This window comes from Scyliorhinus canicula, chromosome 1 (genome assembly GCF_902713615.1).
Source record: "Scyliorhinus canicula chromosome 1, sScyCan1.1, whole genome shotgun sequence".
Classification (NCBI taxonomy): domain Eukaryota; kingdom Metazoa; phylum Chordata; class Chondrichthyes; order Carcharhiniformes; family Scyliorhinidae; genus Scyliorhinus; species Scyliorhinus canicula.
Genome location: NC_052146.1, coordinates 50081244 through 50107105, shown reverse-complemented (window position 1 = coordinate 50107105; position 25862 = coordinate 50081244). Strand labels below are relative to the sequence as shown.

Sequence of the window (25862 nt, the reverse complement as noted above, 5' to 3'; positions counted from 1 at the left end):
ACCACAGACCCCCTTGTCACATCAGACTCTGATGACCACTGCTTCACCCGATGCCTGTGTCGATGTATTTACATTGCGTATTTATGTATGCCCTATGTATTTTTGTTCATGTATGGAATGATGTGTCTGAACTTTAAGCAGAACAATACTTTTCACTATATCTAGGCCCACGTGACAATAATAATAATAATCTTTATTGTCACAACTCGGCTTACATTAACACTGCAATGAAGTTCCTGCGAAAATCCTCTAGTCGCCACATTCCGGCACCTGTTCGGCTACACAGAGGGAGAATTCAGAACGTCCAATTCACCTAACAAGCACATCTTTCGGGACTTGTGGGAGGAAACCGGAGCACCCAGAAGAAACCCACGCAGGCACGGGGAGAACGTGTAGACTCCGCACAATGACCCAAACCGGGAATCGAACCTGGGACACTGGAGCTATGAAGCAACAGTGCTAACCACTGTGCTACCCGTGGGCACTCTCGAGCCCTTCCACGCCGAGTGGGCACCGCAGGGACCAGGGTGCTTTATCGACCCCTCTAATCACCTTTTAATTTGATGTTCTTATGTTTCCTGATCTCCAGTGGGCATTGCCTCCATCACGAGCGGCCCCTTTTAGTTTGTTTCGTTTCCTCTGGGTAGCAAAGAGTTGGAAGTTAATGAAATGACATTTCTGCCGTGTGTGCGCCAGCGAGGGGGTGTTCACGTTAACGTGCTGGGACACAACACACACATGAAGGGAGCCGGTCCTCCCATGATCTGGGTGTGTCTTAATTGGTGCAGAGTATTTAAATCGGAGGGAGGGAGAGGCAGTAATGTGGTTTGAGACTTGAATTGGCAGTAGTTAAGGCAGCTGGGGTCGTACAAGGATGCAATAGTCCACTCGGTTGTCACTTCACGTAAGTGTTCCCCACGCACCCACCCCAGAACAGGGCACGTTGTTGGATTTAGATGTTTTGAAAACTGATTCATGGCGTAATTCCCTCAACTGGATTTTTCCCTTGACCTATTTTCTTTGTAGTGTACTTCCTGGTGCACACCTGAGTATGGGGACACAGCAAACGTGGGGATTTTATTTCTCTCCTCGCTCGTTCTCCGCTTGAAGAAATGATTTTGAGCTTCTCCGTTCCTCCTCTAGACCGCGGGCTCCATGGTTGGAAACGCTGCCGGGAGCTGCTGCTCTCTCTTGCTGTGGACTATCACGTGCGTTGTAGCTGAGCCTCAGCCGACTGCTGAATCATATCACATTGCAGCTGGAAAAAGTGAGCCTTGCTCTGCTGTCCTGAATGGGAGTTCCTTGAATCTGCTTGAAGAAGGGAGTGCTGTGGAGGTACATTCTGACATATTTACCCGAGACCACGACCCGAAATCTATTTGTTTATTTTTGAGTATTCTGGAAAAACAATTGATTTCCTATATTTTTGATGGTTGACGTTTCTCTTTTTAATTCACGAGTTGTGTGATACATCGCCAATCTAGATTTTTGTTATGCTGCTGTCTGTGTTATCCAGCTGTCTCCGTTATCCAGATCGCAAACCACTTCCTTTATGACTGCTGCAATTTCCCTGCCTTTGCCGGCAGTCCTTTGAGACCACACTATCCTCTCACTCGCTGCCAAATCCAGGGAAATAGCGCTCTTCCTTCCCACCTTAGCCGGAGCATCACCTCCAGTTTCGGGCCTTTCTTCCCAACGCTGCACTGTTCCCTCCCCAGTCCCCACAATCCACTCAGCCTTCTGGGCTGTCAGTCAGATTGTGGGACTTTGCCAATTGGTTAATTGAACCCTGATTCGTAAATTTTCTTCTAAATGGGTTAGTGGAGAGTTCCCAAATTTTGGTTCAATCTTGCCCCCTTCCTAAGGAAACCTTAGTAAGAGTTTTTTTTTCCTGATCTGGTATTTCATACAAAAGGCTGTTTTTCTGTTTTACACTGGCTGTTTTTAAAAAAATTTATGGAATGTGGATATTGCTGGCAAGTGTAGCATTTCTTACCCATCCCTAATTGCCCTTAACCTGACTAGCCTGCTGGGCCATTCCACCACCTGCTGTGGTGGGGTTTGAACAAGGTCTGTAGAGCATTGTCCTTGTTGGGATTGAGAGTTCCAAATACTTCTGTGTAGTCACTCTACAAATGGTGGTTCATTCTTTCTTCACTGTGGCACAAGTGCCAGCCTGGATTATGCTGAAATCTGAACCAAGATCGAGCCAGGTCTAGTGTGTTTTTAAAAAGAGTCCTGCCCCACCAGATCACCTGAGAATTCATTTTTTTTTAAAAACATGGGTTGGTATTAATTAAATAAACCTTCCTTGTATTTCTGATGTCCTGTTTTGGGGAAAACATTAGCTAAAATTCAAATATTTCTAGAAGGGACACTCTGAAATGTAATGGTTTTAATCTAGTGAAAATGGGCGGTGTGAGCTAAATGACAAAAGCAGTTGCTGGTCTAAGGTTAAGGGAATGGTAATTAGCCATTTGTTTTTTGTCTCGAGGGGGTGTAAGTTGCTGTCTTCAGAAGTGTCTTCCCAAAGTGGTAGTGTTCCTTGAGCTTGTTGTACTTGTTAGTATGCTGTGTGAGGCTGGAAACCCAAGATCTTCACGTCGGACAAGGTGGAGAATTAACAGCACCTCGGTCATGTTTGTGGACGGTAGCATTGTGGATAGCACAATTGCTTCACAGCTCCAGGGTCCCAAGTTCGAATCCGGCTTGGGTCACTGTCTGTGCGGAGTTTGCACATCCCCTCCGTGTGCGCGTGGGTTTCCTCCGGGTGCTGCGGTTTCCTCCCACAGTCCAAAGATGTGCAGGTTAGGTGGATTGGCCATGATAAATTGCCCTTTGTGTTGGGTGGGGTTACTGGGTTATGGGGGTGGGGTGCAGGTGTTGACCTTGGGTAGGGTGCTCTTTCCAAGAGCAGGTGCAGACTCGATGGGCCGAATGGCCTCCTTCTGCACTGTAAATTCTATGATCTAAATTCTATGACAGGCCTTCCACAAAGGGCTCACCCATTCTGCATTTGGTCTCCGGTGAGCTGAGCATACCATATACGACAAGTGAACATTCCTATGCTAAGAGAAGCAGGTGTTCTTCTCTTGTACTTGCAATACAATTCCTGTGCGAGGGAGGGGTTGTTGGAAGTGCTTTTGAGGACTGAGCCAGGGTGTCACGGGAGGGAATTCTCTTGGAATGCTGAAAAGGGATGGATGAAAGGGGACTTTGAGCTCTTGGAAGGGGTGAGAATGGGATGGACATGGTTGGGGCCCTGATGACCATGGTGAGGGAATCATTTCTTGCTGAAGAAGGTGGACCTATTGAAAGCACTATGGTATGCATCATACAGATGGGGTAGTGGAACTGTAAAGTCCTTCTAACCAGGGTTTGGGAAAACCATGGGAGTCGGGTTGGTTTGTAGTGACTGGTTGATGCCTTCCCCAGAAATGGAGGTGGTGGAGGGAATGATCAGAGGCCGTGGAGGGTAAGAAATTGGAAGCAAATTTGTTGAGAGCAGGAAGCAGCATCGAGTCTAAATAGGACTGGAAATTTGTTCCACGATTCCACAAAGCGGGTGGGTTACCAGAGCAACAGCTTTTATTTGCAGGAAGTGAGTATAGAGTCTGACCCTGTTCAAGCGGTTGGCAGAGGAAGATGGTGGATGGCTACTTGTTAGGCCTCCATCCTGGTGTAAGATTGGATGTTGTTTGTCAGACACTTTGTTTATTAAAACATCCTGAACTGCTTTAGACACTCCCACAGTGCTGTTATGGAGGTCCAGGATTTGATCCAGTTCCAAGTCATGATGTTGTGTGGCTTGGAGGGGAACTTGCAGGTGCATTTCCATTCAACTGCTGCCCTTGCCCTTCTAAATGGTAGCGATCATGAGTTGGAAGTTGCTGCTTTGCATCTTGTAATGTACTATCTACTTTGTTGGGGCTGTGGTGCCAATTAAGCAGGCAGCTTTTCCGATTATGGTGTCAAGTTTCAGTGTTGGGAGATGCACTCATCCAGGAAAATAATAGCATTCAATCACACTGACTTTGTAGCCTAACAGATGTTGAGTAGGCTTTGGGGAGTGGGATGAGTTTTCAGAATTTCCAGTCTGTTGTAGCCTCTCTATTATTTAAGGCTGCTCTCGTTTCAATTTCTGGTCAAAGGTAGCAACTGCTTCAACCTTGTCAACAGATTTCTGGGCTCACTCCTTTTTTTGAGGACTGGAATCGTGTGGAGTGTCTTCTTGTTAACTGAATTGACTCCTTGACTGTGGCAGGACCGCAGAGCTTGGATCTGACCTCCTGGCTAATATAATAATCCTGGCATAACTTCTCCCAGTTACCATCACATTTTGGTGCTGCTACTGGTGTCACATTTTGGTGCTGCCACTGGTATGCTCAATGAGGCCAGAGTTAATCTCTGGCTTGGCTAGATGGTATAATGGTAGAATGGGGAATATGCTAGGCCAGGTTACAAGTCTATCCACTTGCACAGATGGTACCATTAAGAGTGTCAGATCTGTATGGTGATCACTACTATCACAGACCAATTTGGTAAGTGAAGGTCAAGACAGGATGCTCACTCGCCACCTACCACAAACCAGGATAACTGCATGAGCTGTGGGGATCTGACCCACTTCACAATGGGTTGTATCCCATTGTATCCTTGGCGTTTCATTCAAGTGTGTTCCGTGTGGGAGAGTTCTGATCGGTTGAGGGGATGAGGACTGGTGGTAATTGTCCATCTGATTCCATGAGACTTGGGGCTGAGAGTCAGCATTGAGGACTGTCAGCACATCACCCCTGACTGGTATGTCACTATGCTGTCACCTCTGGATATATCCTGTTGGTCTTCCTGTTGGCGATACAGGCCAGGGATGGTGTCTGGGATTTTGTATGGCATGATTCTGGGTATGCTGCTGCTTGCCTGATAGCACAGAAGGAGGGAAATTGTTCAGTGTCTACACCAATCAACAAAGATTTGACTACACTAATCCCATTTTCTATCACTTGGCCCATAACCCTGGAGGTGACTTGAGTTTCTGACTTGACCACCTTTCATGAAATCCCCCAGCATAGAAAGAGGTCATTTGACCCATCAAGTCTGCACTGATGCTCAAGAACACTCTACCCAGGTCAACTCCCTGTCCAACTCCTTAACCACATCACCGGAAAGGGGCAATTTAGCATTGCCAATCCACTTAACCTGCACATCTTGAGCTCCAGACTCCCACCACCCTCTTGAAAGTTTTTCTTCAACGCTCCTTTTGACCTTCTACCTCTTGCTTGTGTACACCCTGGTTATTGGCACCTCTACTAATGGGGTGAAAAGGTGCCTTCTATCTATGCCCCTCCTCATAATCATTATACACCTCTACAGCCCCCTCTTGCCCTTCACTGCTCCAAGGAAAATGGCCCCAGTCTATTCAATCTTTCTTCATTGCTCAGACCCTCCAGCCCAGTCAGTCTCCCAGCAAATCTCTTCATCCTCTCCAGTATCGCATTGCACAGTTGTGGCCTAAGCAGCATTTTATACAGTTCCAGCTTAGCCTCCCTGCACCTCTGTGCCTCAGTTAATCAAGTTAACTACCCCATATGCTGCCTTAACCACCTTATTTACCTGTCTTGCCACCTTCTGGAATCTTTGTGTATGCCCCCAGCATTACTTCAGATTATTTCAAATGGCCACTGCTTTGCCCACCTGACCACTCCATTGATATCCTCCTGCAGCCAATGGCTGTCGTCTTCACTATTTAGCGCCCTACCAATTTGTCATCTGCAAACTTATTGATCATAGCTCCTACATTTTAGCCAAAGTCTCACCTAGCCCTACAGAACCCCACTGGAAACCGACCTCAAACATTTACTTCCTCTGTCTCTCAGACAATAATTGCCTCAGATCCCACGGTGTTAGAAACCTTGCTGAAGTTGAGATCACATCAACGCATTGCCTTCATCAACATTCCTGCTTGCCTAAATTCATATTAATTTGTCAAACACTATGTTCCCTTAACAAATCAAGCTGATGTTCAGTTATGTTCAGAAATGTTCAGAATGGAGTTCAGTTACGAGTGGCGTCCCACAAGGATCTGTTCTGGGGCCGTTGCTGTTTGTCATTTTTATAAATGACCTAGAGGAGGGCGCAGAAGGATGGGTGAGTAAATTTGCAGACGACACTAAAGTCGGTGGAGTTGTAGACAGTGCGGAAGGATGTTGCAGGTTACAGAGGGACATAGATAAGCTGCAGAGCTGGGCTGAGAGGTGGCAAATGGAGTTCAATGTGGAGAAGTGTGAGGTGATTCACTTTGGAAAGAATAACAGAAATGCGGAATATTTGGCTAATGGTAAAATTCTTGGTAGTGTGGATGAGCAGAGGGATCTCGGTGTCCATGTACATAGATCCCTGAAAGTTGCCACCCAGGTTGATAGGGTTGTGAAGAAGGCCTATGGTGTGTTGGCCTTTATTGGTAGAGGGATTGAGTTCCGGAGCCATGAGGTCATGTTGCAGTTGTACAAAACTCTAGTACGGCCGCATTTGGAGTATTGCGTACAGTTCTGGTCGCCTCATTATAGGAAGGACGTGGAAGCTTTGGAACGGGTGCAGAGGAGATTTACCAGGATGTTGCCTGGTATGGAGGGAAAATCTTATGGGGAAAGGCTGATGGACTTGAGGTTGTTTTCATTAGAGAGAAGAAGGTTAAGAGGTGACTTAATAGAGGCATACAAAATGATCAGAGGGTTAGATAGGGTGGACAGCGAGAGCCTTCTCCCGCGGATGGAGGTGGCTAGCACAAGGGGACATAGCCTTAAATTGAGGGGTAATAGATATAGGACAGAGGTCAGAGGTGGGTTTTTTACGCAAAGAGTGGTGAGGCCGTGGAATGCCCTACCTGCAACAGTAGTGAACACGCCAACATTGAGGGCATTTAAAAATTTATTGGATAAGCATATGGATGATAAGGGCATAGTGTAGGTTAGATGGCCTTTAGATTTTTTCCATGTCGGTGCAACATCGAGGGCCGAAGGGCCTGTACTGCGCTGTATCGTTCTATGTTCTATGTTCTATGTTCCAAGTGCAGATATACTCTGCCCCTCCGAATTCTACTAACTTTCTCACCAGAGGTTAGACTGTCTTCTATCCTACTAATGTTAGCAGTCCTCTAGCACCAGAGGATTACGACCAGAGGATTACTGCCAGTACCCCAAAATCTCCTCTCTTGCCTCCCTCAACAACCTGGGACATACCTCATCTGAGCCTGTGGACTTGGGTAAACCTGACAGTATTTCCTCTGATATATTTTAGTCCTTCACTTTTGTCTACACCTGTTGCCCTCTTCCATTGTGAAGACTGATGCAAAGTATCCATTGAAGACTGTACTCGTGTCTTCTGAATCCATAAACCAATTACTTATACAAGTGTTGATGCCGATGCAGGAGTCATGGACATTCACAACAGCAAAACTGGAGCTGAACCTCCACAACTGTGGAGGAGCTAGCACCAGCACTATTCAATGACCAACTTGGGGGATTCGCAGGTCCATGATTGACACTCTGGGGGCTGACCAGCTGCCATCCCCTACCTAATTAAACCCACCCCAACTGCACGAGTAAACCTGTTGGTGGTCCTGTCCAATTGTGACAGGGCATTGCAAGAGTTAGCGACCTGAGTGGCAATGGGGCATATTTGCCCACTTGTACACCACAGCTGTTCATTGGCAAGATGTTGCATGACTGCTCCTGGCAGAACTGCCAAATGTTCTGTTTTAAGCTTGGTTTGAAATATGGTTAGCTGACATTTTCTTGTGTAATTGGCTCTTCTACGGAAGCTGAATAGTTTGTAGTGGTCCAAGACGTGGCTGATCTTGAATAAAAGTATCTGAAGGATGAATTTGCACAACCAGCAACGATTTAAGCTTCTATTCTTAGAACATCCAACTATTTTTGCATACCATTGTCTTCACATTAATGCTAATCTACAATTGCTTTATTGACACTAATTGTAGTCAATTGCTGTGGTGCAAGTGGAATGGATTTTTTTTTTTTGATGATCATTTGAATACCACTGACTATTTTTCTTTCTTTTCCTAGTGTCACAGTGTAGTACAGCTCAATGGATCCCAATGGTGTTCCTTTGTAAATACTACTGAAGATTGCAAACTTGACAGTGGCTTTATTGATTACCTCCAGGGGGCTGTCTGTGCATTTCCCCACCATTTGCTGCCGTTGGCCATAGTGTTGTATGTAAGTTGTAACTAATTTTAAAAAATATATATTTTTATTCTCCTTTTTCAACTTCTCTTCAAAATTTACACCCACCAACAAACAAACGGTAACGGGTACAATGTCAAATCCCTTATTGTCAACTCCCTTATCAACAACCCCCAAACAACAGCCCACCCATGACAACATAAACAGCAAATTAAAAAAAGGAAGTGCCCATAGTCACCATCAACATACACAGTTCACCACCACCCCCTCAATGTTTGATGTCGTGCAATTCTTGAAAGTGCATAATGAACAAAGCCCATGAATTGTAGAACCCCTCCATCCTTCCCCTCAAACTTAACCTTCTTTAGAATTCCAGCAGGTCCCCCCCCGCCAAGCTAGGGCACAGGGTGGAGAGGTTGATCTCCACCCTAACAGGATCTGCCTTCAGAGATCAAGAGGCAAAGGCTACAACTTCTGCCTCCATGCCTGCTTCCAAACCCAGCTGGTCTGACACCTCTAATATAGCCTGAGTCAAGTTTCATGTGCATCACTTTAGAGATCACCTTAAAAACCAGCTTCCAGTAATCCTCCAGCTTTGGACAGGACCAAAACACATTTGAATGTGGTTTGCGCTCCCCCTGCCCCACAACGTTCATGCTCATCCTTGCCCTTGAGGTGTGCTCCATATACCACCTTCAGCTGTATCAGCGCCAACCTCCAGCAAGAGGTGGAGGCATTTGTTGTCCGGAGCACCTTACACCAGAACACCTCTATACTCTCTCCCAGCTATTCCTCCCACTTTGTTTTGATCCCTTTGAGCGGTGCATTGTCCTCTTCCAAAATAGCCCTGTAAACCACTGACACTACCCCCTTCTCCAGTCCTCCTGTTGTCAGCACCTCCTCCAGCAATATGGAGGCTGGCTCCACTGGGAAGCTCTTGTATCTCCTTCTTGGCAAGGTCTTGAACCTGCATGTATCTAAACATTTCCCCCTGCTCCAGCTCATCCTTCGCTCCCAGCTCCTTCAATCCTGCAAACCAACCCCCAAGAAACAAATCATTTTAGTGCCCCAACTCCCTTCTCCTCCCATCTCTGAAATTCATCCACACCCCCACCCCAACCCACTACTGCATTCACCACCGGCCAAGACACCACAAAATACACTTGCTGGTCTAGATTTAATTTGTAACCTAAGAAAGACCCAATCACCTGAAATGGCTCTTCCCCCTTTTGACATACAAATAACAGCAAGCCACCTGCATATAAGGACACCCTATGCTCTACCCCACCTGCACTAATGCTTTCCAATGTCTCAATCCTGAGTGAAAACAGCATGGGCCATCCCTGCCTAGTCCCATGGTGGAGAGTAAAGTATTCTGAGCTGATGTTATTTGTGCGGGCACTCTCCCTCGGCTCCTTGTACAGTAGCTTTATCCAATCCACAAATCATGGACCAATCCCAAACTGCCATCAAGTACCCACATTCTACCCTATGGAAAGCTTTCCCGGCGTCCAATGCGACAACCACCTCTCTTTCCCCTCCGCTGGTGCCATAACCATGTTCAATAGCCTCGTAAAGTTGGAACTTTAAGAGATGTTACATCTATCATCATGCCAAACTCTAGACTAGGATAAAACTGTTAGCTGACTGACTTCCTATGGTATCCAGAACTAAGCAAAACAAAATATGCAAATGTCTGGCGATAGTTTCTTCAGAAAATTATTCTGAAATCGTATGAGAGAAAGTGAATTGTATTTTTTTTTTAACAGGCTGTTTGGCTATTCTATCTGTTTGCGTTTCTTGGGACAACAGCTGAAGCATTGTAAGTATATTATGCTGAAGCTTGTGCACAACTTACTTCTAAGCAAATCATTTGCTGTTCCTCAACTGTTTTCAAAAATTTAAAGATTATCGTAGGCTTGAATAGTTACTAATTTGCTGATTGGAAGAAAATATTCCTTTTATCGTATTTTATTGAAATGGCTTTGGTAGAATTTGGATTTTTTTTTTCTGGCTTCTAATGTTCAAATACAAACATTAACTTATTAAATGTTCTTGAATCTTGCAGCTTTTGTCCGAATCTGGCTGCCATCGCCACCAGCTTAAAGTTGTCACAGAATGTGGCAGTATCCTTTTTTTTTTGCTCTATCACCTGTAGTATTTGGGACATAATTGGCCCTAGTTTACTAGCACTGTAATCAGTAGTATTTTATTATATGGTTAGCACTGTTGCTTCACAGCGCCAGGGTCCCAGGTTCAATTCCTGGCTTGGGTCACTGTGTAGAGTCTGCACATTCTCCCTGTGATTGCGTGGGTTTCCTCCCATAAGTCCCGAAAGACTTGCTTGTTGAACATTCTGAATTCTCCCTCTGTGTACCCGAACAGGTGCTGGAGTGTGGTGACTAGGGGATTTTCACATTAACTTAATTGCAGTGTTAATGTAAATCTACCTGTGACAATAATAAAGATTATGATTATTGGACCATGATGCAAACTCTAAATGCAAAGGTTTGCAATATAAAAATTAAACAAATATTTTGAATTTGCCAATTGTGATTCAGAAAAGACGGAGAATTGTAAAACTTGTCTTCATTCAGGATGGCAAATATTGCCTCAGTAAGTCTGTATATACTAAAACTGGCTGTAGGTGAGTTGGACATTTCTTTAAATTTGCGCTCACTTTGATTTAGACTTAAGGTCCCTTTGTCAATGGACTTCCATGATCACTTTGCTTTCAGTAATGCAAGCTTACAGGGCAGCGTTAGCCCTGCAGCCTCATGGCACCAGGGTCCCAGCTTCGATCCTGGCTCTGGGTCACTGTCCGTGTGGAGTTTGCACGTTCTCCCTGTGTTTGCGTGGGTTCCACCCCCACAACCCAAAGAGTGCAGGCGGGGTGGATTGGCCACACTAAATTGCCCCTGAATTGGAAAAATGAATTTGGTACGCTGAATTTATAAAAAAATGTAATGCAAGCTTCCTGCAATCTACAATCTGTCCAGGCTCAATTGTTGTCAAAGTATGCTCCAGATTATTGTGCCACCTTGGCAAAATATTCCAATATTGCGTGATCCCTTCAGCACCAAGAGCTAGAATTCCACTGTTTTTTCTCGCGCTCTTGTGCATTTGCTGCCTTTACTGCATGCTTACTTTCAGTAACTGATGCACAAGGACACCCAAGGTCTTGCATGAGCATCCACGTCTCAATTTACACCCATTCAAATGATAATCCGCCTCTTTTTTTTTTCTATTTTTTTTGCTACAAAGTGGATCACCTAGATTCTTTGGTCCCTAGATCAGTCCCATAAGATAGCATGTAGGCCACACCTATGAGTAGTTTCCAAATGCCAATACCATTGCTGTGGCTGAGCTGAATGGTCTCCAGATTCGTAAAGTACCATAGCAGACTCTCTTTTCTCCAACTCCATAAACCAATCCCATTCTCCTACTCCTTGCAATTGCTAGTCTCGTCTCTTGCCTACTTCATCATAGTTGCCTCTTTCTGCTTGTTCATGGTCTTTAATTTTTCACTGGTCTGAGTTTAATTCTTCAAAATAAAATAAACTTAAGCAGTACACAAAACCGTTTACTCCAATCATCTAGGCAGTGTAAAATGGAAGCTCGCATCCCAACAATGGGTGAATTTTAAGGAGATATTTTTGTGGGGATTAAAGTTGCTCCCATGGGGATCATGATGATGTAAGAGTTGCAATTTGCCAGTGGGCCTTTGCTGCTGGTGTTAATTTCTGTTCCGTTTTCTAGAAACTGGAGCACCTTTAACGTCCCCTCAGTGGGAAAAACTGGGATTAGGATTAGTTCCTGTACATTAAAAGAAAAAAAAATTGTAGAGGGGACAGTGATGTCCAACTGTTGCATGGGTTTTTCAGTTGTGATAAATTAGTATTTTTCGTAGTTTAGGCAATTAGTTGATTACAATCACTTTAGTCAACATCGATTTTTAGTTCCCCTTTTTTTGGTTAATTTTGTTTCCTTAACTGGCATGAAGGCAAAGCCCCTCACCTGAGGGGCCAACCAACTGGTCAGTTAAATGTAGATCAACGTGTGCTTTCCAGTGACTAGATCAAAGTAGGTAATCATAAAGCTGGATAAATTGTCTCCTTAATTTGGAATTGAGAATGGGCACAACTGAAATGGGTGTTAATTATGTTGTGCAGCAAATTTAGGATTTGTTTGAATAAATTATACATTTTTTTCCCTTGATTTTTAAAAATTTATGGTGTAACTTTCCTTGCTCTTGGCAATGGTGCTCCTGATGTATTCAGTGCAATAGTTGCCTTTTCTGACCCTAGGACAGCAAATCTGGCAATTGGAGCTTTATTTGGTAAGATTTTGTTGTTTTTTTTCTGGATATCTTCTCATGGATGATTTTTAAAATACAATTTTCCATGAGCTAATCAATTATCTTTGTTATGAGTGACCTACTTTCTTTTTAAGCCACTTCCCCTTATGGCACATTGTACTGCTGGATTCTTCAGTTAGCTACTATAGGCTTGAATAGCAGTAGAAGATTCTTTCATGCATGCTTGGAGTTGTTAAATAGTTGGTGTTTTTTTTTCCCATCATGAGCCACTTGTGAGACTCCTTTTGTTTCAATGTTGTCTTAGTTATCTTGGTTGCCCATGAAAAGTTTTGAACTTCTATGTTACTGACCTAACTGGTTAGTCAGGAAAAAATAGGCACAGCCTCCGATCAATATCTAAATATCTTTGCCTGTAAATAGTTGCTGTTGCATTGTAATTTCTGTAAAGAGAGCCCATCAGGTGGCCTGACTACCTCATTTTTGGTGTTTCCTCCCTCCACTATGCAGGTGCTGGTATATTTGTGACTACTGTTGTTGCTGGAGGTGTTGCCCTTGCTAGACCATTTATAGTGGCATCGAGACCCTTCCTTCGAGATGTGATATTCTACATGGCTGCAGTCTTCTGGACTTTTCTAGTCCTCTATTTTGGGAGGATTGACTTGGGGCAAGCCCTTGGTGAGGAAAATTTGAAAGAAAGTCTTACGACTACTAGCAGCCTTGTGTGCAATTACAATTGCAGTAATTTAATATATATAATTCAATATATATAGCAAAATGAATCTGTTTTGTACTTCTAGGTTACTTGGCTCTGTATGTGGTCTATGTACTTACAGTGATCATAAGCAGTATTATTTATAAAAGTGGCAAAAACCAGACACCCGCTTCAGTTTGTACAAGTGAACCAGGAAGTAAGTGTTTTGATTAACATGCTAATCACAGCTTTTGTGGATTCTAACTGCATGATGAAGTTGACTGTCCAGTATCTCTGCCCTTGTCTACAATTACTGTAGCGATACTTGGTTAGGAAAGGAACTATTGATTTGTTTTTCTGATTTTGGAAAGCAAGTTCATGCACCCAGAATGTTATAGATGGCATTGCAATTGTATGTCATTTTAAAAATGTATTCTGCAATATCCATATTTTGCTTCTCCAATCTGATATTGTGAAGCTAAAGCAACTCCAGACAACCTCTTGAATGGGATTGCAGGTAGTGACCTATGGCTCATGCATAAATATTGAACAATTTATTATTTTTCAGTCTGTGACGCTGAGGATTCCAATCCATCCTGTATCAGGACATCTGTACATGAAGATGGTAAGTATTTTCATAGAAATCCTACCGTGCAGAAGGAGGCCATTTGACCCTTCAAAAGAGGACCCTATCAAGGCCCAATCCCCTGCCCTAATCCTGTAACCCCACCCAACCTCTTGAACACTTAAGGGGTGACATCTTTGTACTGTGGGAGGAAACTGGAGAACCTGGAAGAAACACTGGGAGGACGTTCCCCAAGGTCAGAATTGAACCTGGGTCCCTGGTGCTGTGAGGCAGCACTGCTAATCACTGCTGCCACATTTCACTATGTACACGCTAACTAATATAACCTTTTGTGTATTAGTACTGAATTTCCAGAGACAATCTACAATTGACCATCTTGAGTTGAGCAATTTTATTACTACGTTAATTCGGAAACATAAAACGAGTACATGGTGAGGGTAGTTTTTCACTGATTAGCCTATCCTGTAAGAACTAACTAAACAGAGTCTTAAATTAGTGATGATGATGATAATCACTTATTGTCACAAGTAGGCTTCAACAAAGTTATTGTGAAAAGCCCCTATTGCCACATTCCGGCGCCTGTTCAGGGAGGCCGGTATGGGAATTGAACCCATGCTGCTGGTCTTGTTCTGCATTACAAGCCAGCTGTTTAGCCCACTGTGCTAAACCAGAGATGCCTCTCAATTGCTGCAATCTGGGCATTACAAGTGTTCAATTTTGTTTTTCCTTTAGTAAGTGAATATCAACCTCTAATTGGAACTGAAGCATCCAAATCCACACACTCCATTTTGCTGGACTCTCTCAGCCCCATTGACATTCGGAAATGGAGGAGGAATCGCTTGGCTTGGAAAATCTTCAAATGTTTAACGGTGATTGACCTTCCATGTGTTTTCTTTTGTCACTGTGGTGGTTGGGAGGATTAACACTTGGGTACTGTACCAAGGAAATTATTGGAGGGGGGGGTTAGAGGGGGAGGAAGAAAAAGTAGATCTATTTGTAGCTTTGTGATATGGCAGTAAAAATTGCTGTTCTTCGACTTCCTTGGCCCAATGGTCCTGATTTTCAATGTATTGATTTTCAATGTCTTTTGGGAGGGAAAACAATTAACATCCAGAAAGGGGAAAATCAGTTCAAGCTGTGTTTTTTTTTTTTTCCCCCTGGGAAGAGGAAGAATTATTTAGTCGTCCTCAGCAGCTGCTAAGTAGATGGCTAATTTTTGAGTATCTTGCCTAACAACGACAACAACATTTTTCTGAAAGATAAACGGAAGGTACATGTGCCACGTTTTCTCTTCCAGCACTGATTTTTAGTCATTCTGATTTGAGTCATCTTGTTTCGACACTTGTTGATATATTTTTTCCATTCTCGCTGCTTCCTTCCCTTGGGCCAGCTTGGTTTAGTTTCCTCTTTTTAAAAAAAAAAAACACACTTGGTGATCATCGCATATACAAAAATCCAAACACTAACATTCTTTTGTCTTCTAGCTGCCAATTGAGTTTTTGCTTCTCATCTGCATACCTGTGGTGGATTCAAACCAGGACGACTGTAATTGGAAGCGCCCTTTGAACTGTCTACACATAATTACTGGCTCACTTGTCTGCATCCTCACATTTAAATCTGGCTACTGTAAGAATCTTTTAATTTTGTTGAATCATCTGAGGTGAACCTCTTTTTGAAATGCACAGGAAATAAGGCTTGACGACATCAGACATGCTGCTTTGTGAGCTGGGGTTGTCTTGGGGTGGGGGTTGATAGCTTGAGATTTGTGGGATGCAGGTTTGTTTTTGGCTCTGTAATGGCAAAGCTCTTACACTTGGTTTTCTGTCTGCAAATCTGTGTCAGCTTGGAGGGTGGGGGGGGAAGAAAAGCCTCCCTTCCTAGGTCCATACTTAAAAAATTTGGTTCCTCTTGACAAAATGGGACACCCAAGTTGAATAATTAATCTGCCTGTCTGAGAAAAGGCAAGCAAATGTCGTGGCCCTCACTCGGGGCATTTGTGCCATTACTTGCCCTGCACACGTGGAACCCCCTTGTATTTAATTTCTAGTCAAATGTAGTGAATTCTGGCCTGAGGCAACAGAACATGCATGGGCTGTGCTGTGCTGTAGACTGTTTGGGAATGAACTGTCAATCAGATTGGCCACTTTTTTTTTTTAATTTGCTTATGGTTTTGCATTCTGAAGGCAAGTTTAAATGGGTGAAAGTGGCAACCTGAAACTCTTGTCAAGTTAACAGCTTTTTGGCTTCGGGGTTCATTCCAGGACAGTCTTTCAAAAGAAGTCTTACAACACCAGGTTAAAGTCCAATAGGTTTGTTTCAAACACGAGCTATCGGAGCGCAGCTCCTTCCTCAGGTGAAGGAGCTGCGCTCCGAAAGCTCGTGTTTGAAACAAACCTGTTGGACTTTAACCTGGTGTTGTAAGACTTCTTACTGTGCTCACCCCAGTCTAACGCTGGCATCTCCACATCATTTCAAAAGAAGTACATTGCACAAAGCATAATGGTGTTTTTTTAATAGTGTCTTTTTAATACAACTAATGCAATTGCAGTTTCCTGACATTTGTGTTGCATGAGGAATAATTGGTGCTGATTAGTTTGGTTTGTTTGGCAGTTTTGAGTGATAGAATAGAGTGATAAAATAGACACCATTCATGGTGCCCTTTCAATTTTAGTTCTGCAAATGTGATAAGACTATTCCCACCTTTAAATGGGGGTTAAGGGAAGTTGTACTGCGGGTTAGTTACTTTTGGTTTCAAAAGCAGTTTTGAATGCAGAGTACTCTGTCCACTTTTGGGACAGAATAGTTGTGTTTTTTTAAAAATCCACTTTGATATAATGGAACTACTTGGTGTTCCAGACCGAATCCAAAGCTACTGGCTAGCGAGGGACTACATTTACTGTTTGGGCAGATTTGGTTTAAATAATTGACCCCTGCTTTATAAACAGTCTTGAGCCTAATGGGACATAAAATCATAGTGTGCAAAAGGAGTGATCAATCTGGTTGCAGTCACTTTCCTGTCAGGCTGACTGACTTACTGAGCTGTTTTTAAGCCTTACCAATTTTTTTCTTAATGCCAGCTTTCTGCTTGAGTGGTTTCGGCCCAACGAGATATAAACTAGTAATTCCTCACTCCACCCCTAACATCTATGCCTTCTTCAGGTGCTGTGACCCTAAACCCTTCTGCCTCTACTTTCCTTCAACACCCTTTGGTTGTCTTCCACAATACCCCCTCATGTTGCTTTTCATGTGCCTCTGGATGGTTTACTATGGAATGAATACATGTATATTGGCACTGGGCTACATTTCAGCTGTTGCCGATGTACTTCTGGAGATCCGGTGTGCTGTACAACTGTGATGCATGTAAGCATTAATTGTCTTTCAGATACTCGTTTTCATCTTGGATGTGCCTTAACTGAAGCATTGTTTTTTTGGCAGATGGCTTACTGCGTATTAATGGTCAGTTTCCTGTCTGGGCTCTTGTCCTGCTGATCTCATTAATTATAGCTGTGCTGATTTTCTTCACCACAAAGAATGAGGAACCACCAAAGTATCACTGTGTAAGTCAGGGTACTTTTTTTTTGGAATTACATTGTGTCAACTGTGTCTTGGATCCTTTGAATGCAAATCAAAATTTCAGCTGCAAATATCCAAATATTTATACACTTGGTTCCCAATGTTGTCTGGCACTATGCAATCCTTGCCATTTTCTGGTGGGCGTTACTGCCTGATTAAAAGATGCAGCAAGAATCTGGCAGAACAAAGTGAACAAAAATAAGCTATAGTTTCAATAAATTGTGTTTAATTTGATTGTGCCTGGAAGGGTAAAGCCTGTAGCTTAGATTCATACTGGTATGTGAGGGTCAGGTTTCACTTTCAACTGCGATCTATTGTGCTTGGAGGGCTATGATGTGAAGAGCGCAGTGATTGATTAGCAGCTGGGGCCTTGCTTAAGGTTTTTTAGCTTTAGTTAATTTTAATTGCAGTTGGGTAGCGAGACTACCCAACTCTTCTAGAAGCAGCTGGTTTCAGAAGGCTAAAACATGCCAGAAAGACATCTGCAGTAGTGCTAAGGGTTGAGACGTTACTACAGTTTCGAAGACGTTGGGTTGGATATACCAGCTATTCACGGCAAGGGAAAGCTCCGGTCCCACGCCGGCACACACAGGTTTCCAAGCGACCGAGGGGTGCTGACAATGGGAAATCCTACTGACAACAGTGGGTCCTGCTGGCAGGCTGTCTCTCCTGCTGACTGCAGCAGGGTGGTCAGTAAATTCCTCCTGCCTGGTTACCCCCCTTGCTCAAGGAAAAGGGCTGGTGAATAGCAGGAGAAGTAAAAAAAAGAAAAAAACGAGAACTGCGCCAAACCGTTTTCAATGCAACCGGCACGTTCCCGTAAGCAAAATACCATAGTGTGGCAAGAAACCATTTATCACCACTTCAAGCCCCAATTTCCAGCCATCCCTTATTCAAACCCCAATTTCCAGCCATCCCTTATTCAGCGGCCTCCACGGAAGGGCTTCTATGGGGGGCCGAGGGGAGTATACATCTTTGCTCACAGGCAAAGAGCCCAGGAATGCTGGGCTTGCCACCCAGTGCTCTAGGTGGAGGTGGGAGGGAGCAACCACTTGGAGCACCACCATGCTAAATCCTGGAGTGTGTACCTGTTCCTGGGGCAAACGTTGCACGACAGACTGCACATAACCGTGACTGACTTGGCTTTTGCTGTGGCCTTCAATGCTCGCCCTAGCGATCATCCTCTGGTAGCTTCTTGAGGCTGGAGGGCTCTGGCTCACTTGTCAGCAGCACATGTACAGCTGTGCCACCCTTTCCCATGTGCTGGATGTGAGATTCCATCTCCTCGAGTGGAATTCCGAGGGAGCTGGTGGCCACCATCCCCACTCCATGGAGCAGGTCCAGGTTGGCGCACTCACTGTTGCCTCCTCCCAGTCGGTGCCCAAAGGGCCCCGGGGTTTACATTGGGATGGAGGGGCAGCTGGTTCAAGTCCTGGCTGCCCCTGCATCATCTGACTCTGGCGGCTCCCCAATGTCTGCACCAGTGTGCAACTACTTCAGCAATGCTCAGCAGTGACTGGGACAGGCTCCACGGCACCTCGGCCTGGTACTTTTGGCTTTGGATTTTGTTTATTGTCACGTGTACCAAGGTACAGTGAAAAGTATTTTTCCGTGAGCTGCTCAGCAGATCATTAAGTACGTGAAAAGGAAATAAAAGAAAATACATAATAGGGCAACACCAGGTAAAGCATACAGGAGTGTAGTGTTAATGAGGTCAGCCCAGGGTGTGTACAGTACTTTGCTTTCTGACGTCAATGACCAGCTGGTTGACATCCCTCCAGTGCGGCTGACGTTCTGCCGAGTGCCTCGGCCATGGCCGTCATGACTACTAAATTACTTGGACAGCTTCGCTAATGGTGTTGATGCATCAGGCTCGCCACTGCTGTCGCCGCCCTAGCAGTGTTGGCCTCGGTGTCATGCATTGCCAGCGACCTCTCCAAATCAGCCATAGATCTGCAGGGGTGTTGCTAGCATCTCCCTCTGAATGTCCTGGCCACTCCCTAATATCTCCATCAGGCTGTGATTCATCAGACCTGCTGTCTCGCCTGGGGCTTCTTGTACATCAGGCGAAGGCATCAGCAGCAGTGTGGTGCCCCCCAGAAGTCTGACCACACTGTGCTGTGGACGACAGCTGTGCCATGACTATGGTGGCATCCTCTTGAGGTCTTGGGGGGGGGGGGGGGGGGGGGGGGGGGGGGGGGGGGGTACTGCCCGGAATTGGCCATCGGGTGGAGGACCTGTGCGAGCATGGACATATGGTCAGGTGGGAGGGATGGGTCAGGTCAGTAAGGCAAGAACGACTCTCATTTGACACGTCCTCCTGGTGGTTCCTCCCCTTTTAGTATCCACTAGTCTCCGTGTTGGTGACTGCTGTCCTCAGTCACACCACTCTGTCCTCGGCGATACCAATCATCTCCAGGGAATGATCCTCTAAGGTGGTGAAGATTCTTATGTCTATATGCCACTTCCTGTCTAAGTTGTCTTCTGACTGTGGGAGAGCTTGAGGAGAGGGCATCATTAGCCACACGCATGGTTCATGGCGGGGGGAGGGGAGGAGAAGGGGGTAGATGCTCCCATGTGGGGAGTGCTGTGGGTGTACTCGCTCGTGCTGCCTGGTGTAGGTCATTGACCACCTTCCTGCACTGGGGGCCTGGCCACAGTCCCCGAGTTCCCTGCTGCCGCTACCTCAGCCCAGACAGCACTGGCTGCCCTGTGGCTAACCCTCCTTGGCCTCCGCTGCCATCATCAGCTTCCCCAGGTCAGCATCCCCAAATCATGGTGCTGGTCTCCTCAGTACCATTGTTCAGCCAACTATAGCCAGCGGGGGGGGGGGGGGGGGGGGGGGAGGGGGGAGAGAATCCGATGGCCAGCTTTCATTTGTGGCGAGAAGCCTGTGAGGGCTCGTCAAGTGTACCAATTAACATTGAAATGGCGTTGCCGGCCTCGCTGGGCCGGGAAGCTTGCAGCAATTCCTGCTCGCTGCAACACTTGGAAATCATCTGGGGAATTGTGGCCAACATTTTTAATTGTTGAAGTCAGTGACTGGATCTCCTGAGTTTGTCTGAAAGCCTTCCCAAGGCAAAAACCTGAGGAGCAGCAGTGGAAAAGCATAATTGAGGATTTAAAGTGACTTGTATGGAGTTCAGACAGATGTGGCTCAGTACAAGTCATCTGGGGGATTGAGGAGAAATGTAGACATTCAGTTGGGTTCAGAAAGGAGTGTCTTGCCACAGCCATTTTTGTGTATTTAAAGGGACTGTAGTTTAAGATGTACTCTGTTACTTTAAGGATTAAAGTGGAGTAAGAAGTAAGTATTGTATTGGCTCATTTTGAGGGCCACAAAGAATCCAGCACGAGTCGGTAGAGTCAAACAGAAAGTAGTAACTTGAAGGTTACGTACACGGGCCAGTAGTTCACTCTCCAGCCGGTACCACACTGGCCAGCTGTATTTATACAACTGTGCTGCTAATGATTGCCCCTCATAGGGGAGATCCTATTCCTCCAGTAGCATGGGGTAACCAATTGTCTCCAGGCAGGTTATAACGGGTCATAAACTTTTTTCTTAAAACTGATTTGCAGTCCTATGGCCTAATGTGGAGGAACAGTAAAAGCTAGTCTGTGAGCCAGGGTTTCATTCTCTGATCTTCCCATAATACCAACTAGGATCATAATACTGTAGACAAGTTGGTGAAATGGAAAGGTGGGGAGACTGGCACAAAAAAAGATGATGAACAGGATTTGAGTGGCCATCAGCTTCCAAATCTCGAAGCTAATAAAGCATGGAATTTATTTCAAATAAATAGCCATAATTACAAAAGTCCAGGCAGTTGTTATATCTTGACTCCTGACTAGCTAATTTAATTTTGGGCATCACACTCCTGTGAAGTACCAGAGGGTTTGTTCATGTGTTTTGGCCAAATATGTTGTTGTCTGCCTGGTTCATTATCAAATGATGTTCATCTTGAGCTGTAACTTTCCATTGCCTTCCAATCTTCACAGGGCAAGGACGCAGGTCCCAAGTCTATCTCCTGCCTAGAGTGGGAATCAAACCCATGCTGTTGGCATTGTGAAGAACATATTAGCTAACCAGGCCCCACTGGAGCAGACAGAAACATTTAGTAGCACGGCATTAGGATGAGATTCTATCCGAAGGCAGGCTAACTAAGGCAAAGAGCAAATTTGGCCAGTGTTTAAATTTAATGACGTATTAAGTAAATAAGCTTGAATATAATGAGGCCTCCCACTGTCCATGAATGGGGAATTTCCTGTCAGTGGAAATATTCATAGTAGTTTGATGCACAAAAATTGCACAAGTATGTGGGACCCACTTAAAATGGCCAGCAGACTTGATGGGCAAATGCTGTACTAACTCTTGAACGTCCATTAGATTAAATCCCAAGTCAAATAACAGAAAACCCTGTCTTAATTCTTATTGAACCCAGCCTTGGATATATACAAACTTTCTCTATACCCTGTACATGTGTTTGATCAATATTTTTGTTGATTTTCAAATGGTGGCTAGATGTTTGCTTTTGCTCCCACTGCCATTGTACCTGTGGCTAAATTTAGCCTTTTTCTATCCTCTTGAGCATTTTCTTACTGGATTACTACTGTACTGTTTGACCATCTCAGTCCTTCGTTTCTTGGCTTCACGTGTTCTAATTTTTAGCTGGATTTTTCATATCTTGTTAATTATTTGATTTCTTTAGCCTTTTTGTGTAGCTTTTGTACATTTGTCTCCTCCATTCATGTCGGCCTTGAATTCGGGTTTTTGTAAAAATCTGAATTCTGTTTGAAAATTGTTAATGCTGTAAATCGGTCATACAAAGCCCGATTTTCAAAATCAGCCTCCTTCTCTGCCCCATGCCTCAATTCTCTTTGGGTGTGTGTATGGCGTGCTTATCCACACTATTTTCCCCAGCTGCCTTGATTCAGACCTTTTTTGAGCTAATTCTAGAGGCTCCAGCAGCTACCCGGTCAACTTCCAGAATATATGATGATCCCTCATTCATTCTGAACTCCAGGAAATCTAACCCAATTGTAGCCTTTGCTCCCCAGGATCAATCTGTTTAAATATATTCTTCCTTTACAATCCACCTACAATAAAGGCTATTGCACATTCTGCATGTTACCTTTGGACAAACTATTCCTCTGAAGCCTGTGTTGCACAGCTATAAAACATTTCCTGATTGCAAGATGTAACATATGGTATGTAATTTGCTTTCTTTTTCAGGTATTTTCTATTATTGGGTTTCTCTTCAGCACCATATTGATTAACGCTGTAGCCACTGAGATTGTAAATCTCTTACGTACGTTTGGAATCATTTTTAACCTGAGTAATACTGTTCTGGGATTAACGTTACTAGCCTGGGGAAACAGCATTGGAGGTACAGTATTTAATCTGGCTGAGGAAATTGCTGAGCAAAGTGTCGAAGACTTTTAAAAAATCTTATAAAGCAGACCAATTACAATTTGGCAAGCACCAGCACTGACTGACTAAATGGCATCACTTCAGCATGCAAATTTCTATGGTTGTTGGACATCTGAACCAGTTCTCTGAAAGCTAATATAAAATATATACTCCACTATCTTGACTGGTGCAGGCTGACTAACTGCAGCTCGCTGATTAATATCAAATATCATGTTGAGACCAACAATTGTTTTTTGTACAGCACCAAATTAACTCCTTTGGTAATTTGCAGGATAAATGTTGGCCATAAATAGATGTAGCCTGGCTTTCGTGGTGGTCCAGCACATAATCTGCACTATGCCTCAGTGCTGAGTGCTATACTGTCTGAAAAATGTTACTCCACCTGCTGGTGTACAGTCTGACATTTTATTCTGTGACAAAACTAATTACCTGGTCATTTCTCACTGCAGTTTGCAGAACCTCACTTTCTGCATATTGGCTAAATTTATGAGGCACTGTTCAGTGATCCCATGATCTTGATACCCGTAGTATAAATGATATTTTGACCTCTGCCTGGCTAGCTGGACAAGCAATCTTGGTGTCAAAGGTGGCAATGGGTGTTAACTGCACCCCTCTGCCCCTCCCCACTCTCGCGACCAAGTTTTTCTCTCTGGCTCAAGGCCTTAAATATTGTTTTGGGTTTTTTCATTTTTATTCTTAACTAAGGCAAGTTAACAATGAAAAGTTGGGGGGAAATGGGCAGAACTAGATGCAAGTGAGCTGATCCCCCTCCTTTTTTTTTTTTTGTTCCTTGACACTTCTAACTCCAAACACCAGTGGCTATTTTTGGAAGCACTATGGCCAAGTTGGGTTGACCCAAAGTTTGGCTCAATTGTTAAATTGTTAAATATAGCACAGGCTGTTCCGAATGAGAATAATTGATTTTTGACCTTTCAGATTTGTTCTCGGATATCACACTAGCCCGACAGGGGTACCCACGAATGGCTATTGCGGCATGCTTTGGTGGAATAATATTTAGTATCCTTTGAATTTGTTTCCTGTCTATATGTTCAAATGTAAATTCTAACTGTTTTTGCAAGCTGTATGCTTCCTTAACTCTCTGATAGATATGCTGTTTGGCATTGGCTTAAGCTCCTTGATTCAGATGTCCTATTCCAATAATGTACTTCGGGTATGTTCTACCTTCTGCAAATTCTGCCTTCCCTTGAGAAACCATTTTGATCATGCTGTTCACTTGAAGCTCGATATTGTCTGTTCGTAGATTTTTGAATACGAAGCATTAAATGTCTCTGATATGACAGGCTGCTGTGGATTCTAAATCCCACTGTCCATGTCTGCATGCTGAGCAGTGAGATGGGTCAGGTGGGCCTTTATGACTGGGAAAGAAAAGTTTCATGGGACTGGCCAAGGATAATAGTGAAGTGATTTAAAAACAGGGTGAAAATTTTGCACTGCTTTTCATCCTGTTGAAATGACCTCTGCACCCTGTAGAGTTCAACTAGATGGCCCAAGTGAAGGGTACAGGCAGGCCAGTAATCAAAGCTACATGAACAATTTTTGGCGCATTGGAAACGATGAAGTACTTAAGTGAAGGAAGTGGATGTTCTCTTGACTAGAAAGAAACCAACAACTGCACAATAGAATGTTTGAAGTAATGGGTGAAGTTGGAGTTAATAGCTAGACATGTGTCATGTTTCAAAGAGCTGGGGTGTTATTGTATAAAGCTGGGCATGCAAGTCTGATGAGACAGGTGACTGGAGTCCAAGGTACAGGAAAAGATGCTTTGAAAAGCAAACTTTCACAGCGTGAGGCCATTTGCTCCTAGAGGTTGGTGTATTTATAAAATCAGCATCTGATTTGGTGGTGTTGATCCCTTATCTGACACTGGTCCCCGTAAAATGTGCTTTTAAGCAATTCGGTCTGCTACTGCCCGAGCTTCTGGATTCCAAACCTACTTCAGGCAGAGACTTGGTGTGACTTGACTTTGGCATAGATTCTCTGTGGCTTGACTTCCTCAATTTGGGATGGTTCAAATCACCCTTGTGCTAGCTGCTCAGTGTGTGGAAAAAGTGATGTTTCACATGACAATTCAGAAATAAATGAGTAATCTGCTTGTGAACGCTGATAGCAGGATTACCTTTGATCTAGTTACCCTTGTTAACCCTCTGCCTATGATCCTGTTCCACATGATATGAACTCTTATTTGTTGCATTCTGACTAGTCTTGTCAAAATTCTGATGCAAAATGCATAATACTGTATTAGCGCTTCATAATTTACTTACTAGCTTTCTTTATTTTACTCCAGATAAACCGTGATGGCCTCCTGGATTGGATTCTAGTTGGATCACTAGGCTCAAGTCTAGTCATGTCATTTATTTTTATTCCAATTCAACGATTTAAACTCAGACCATTGTATGGTATTATTCTGGTGTCTTATTATGTAATATTTGTTATAATAGCACTATTAACTGAAGCGGGTGTCATACATGTTTAAAACCTGTTGCTAGTATGGGGCGATAGGAACAGTATTTTTTATATAAATGATTCTGTCGGGTGTCTGGGAGTGAAATTTTGTACTAATGCACAAACATCTTTTATCTTTCACTTGTCTTGGTTATTTTGCAGTGTCTCATCCTGGGAATAGCCAGATGAGCATTAACAATACTCTGGAAGTCTGCCACTTGACTGATTTCCTTAACACTAAATGACCAGAAAGATGGTGGAATACGTGAAATTATTTTTTTGTAAGGATTGATTTTCCACTTCCATATCACGTGCAATATTTATGAAACCTGGAATTTACAGCAGCCACCTCTAATCAATACTTTCAAATAGGATGATGGGGGTTTCCACCCACTTTTATAGTAGTCATTTTTGTACTGTGGATAAATGAGCACTTTGCACTATATTGGATATTATTATGAATCTGATTTTAATAATGAAGGGAAATATTTGTAATTTGATATGGTGTTTATACAGCATTGTGGGTCCACCTTTCAGCACATTTTGCATTCCATGATTGTACCACAAACCTTTTATTGTGGAATAAATTTTAATTTTTACAGTTT

General features: G+C 43.9%; 1 protein-coding gene across 1 annotated transcript; it reads left to right on the top strand.

The window, feature by feature from the left end:
• Nucleotides 1-762: 762 nt before the first annotated feature.
• On the top strand, nt 763-25862 carry slc8b1 (solute carrier family 8 member B1). Its single transcript, XM_038790567.1, has 16 exons — nt 763-904; nt 1144-1335; nt 8076-8228; nt 9965-10017; nt 10264-10321; nt 12429-12534; nt 13021-13188; nt 13311-13421; nt 13773-13829; nt 14523-14659; nt 15275-15416; nt 17226-17347; nt 22597-22750; nt 23731-23811; nt 23901-23965; nt 25100-25862. Exons 2-16 carry the CDS (start codon nt 1156-1158, stop codon nt 25286-25288), a joined length of 1776 nt encoding a protein of 591 aa, XP_038646495.1. The 5' UTR covers nt 763-904; nt 1144-1155; the 3' UTR covers nt 25289-25862.

Bases quoted from the DNA above. Each gene is read 5' to 3' on its own strand.
- slc8b1 (XM_038790567.1), top strand. From the start codon at position 1,156: ATGGTTGGAAACGCTGCCGGGAGCTGCTGCTCTCTCTTGCTGTGGACT. The intron at 15,417-17,225 runs GTAAGAATCTTT...TTTTTTTGGCAG, and splicing joins CACATTTAAATCTGGCTACT to ATGGCTTACTGCGTATTAAT. The intron at 17,348-22,596 runs GTAAGTCAGGGT...TTTCTTTTTCAG, and splicing joins AACCACCAAAGTATCACTGT to GTATTTTCTATTATTGGGTT.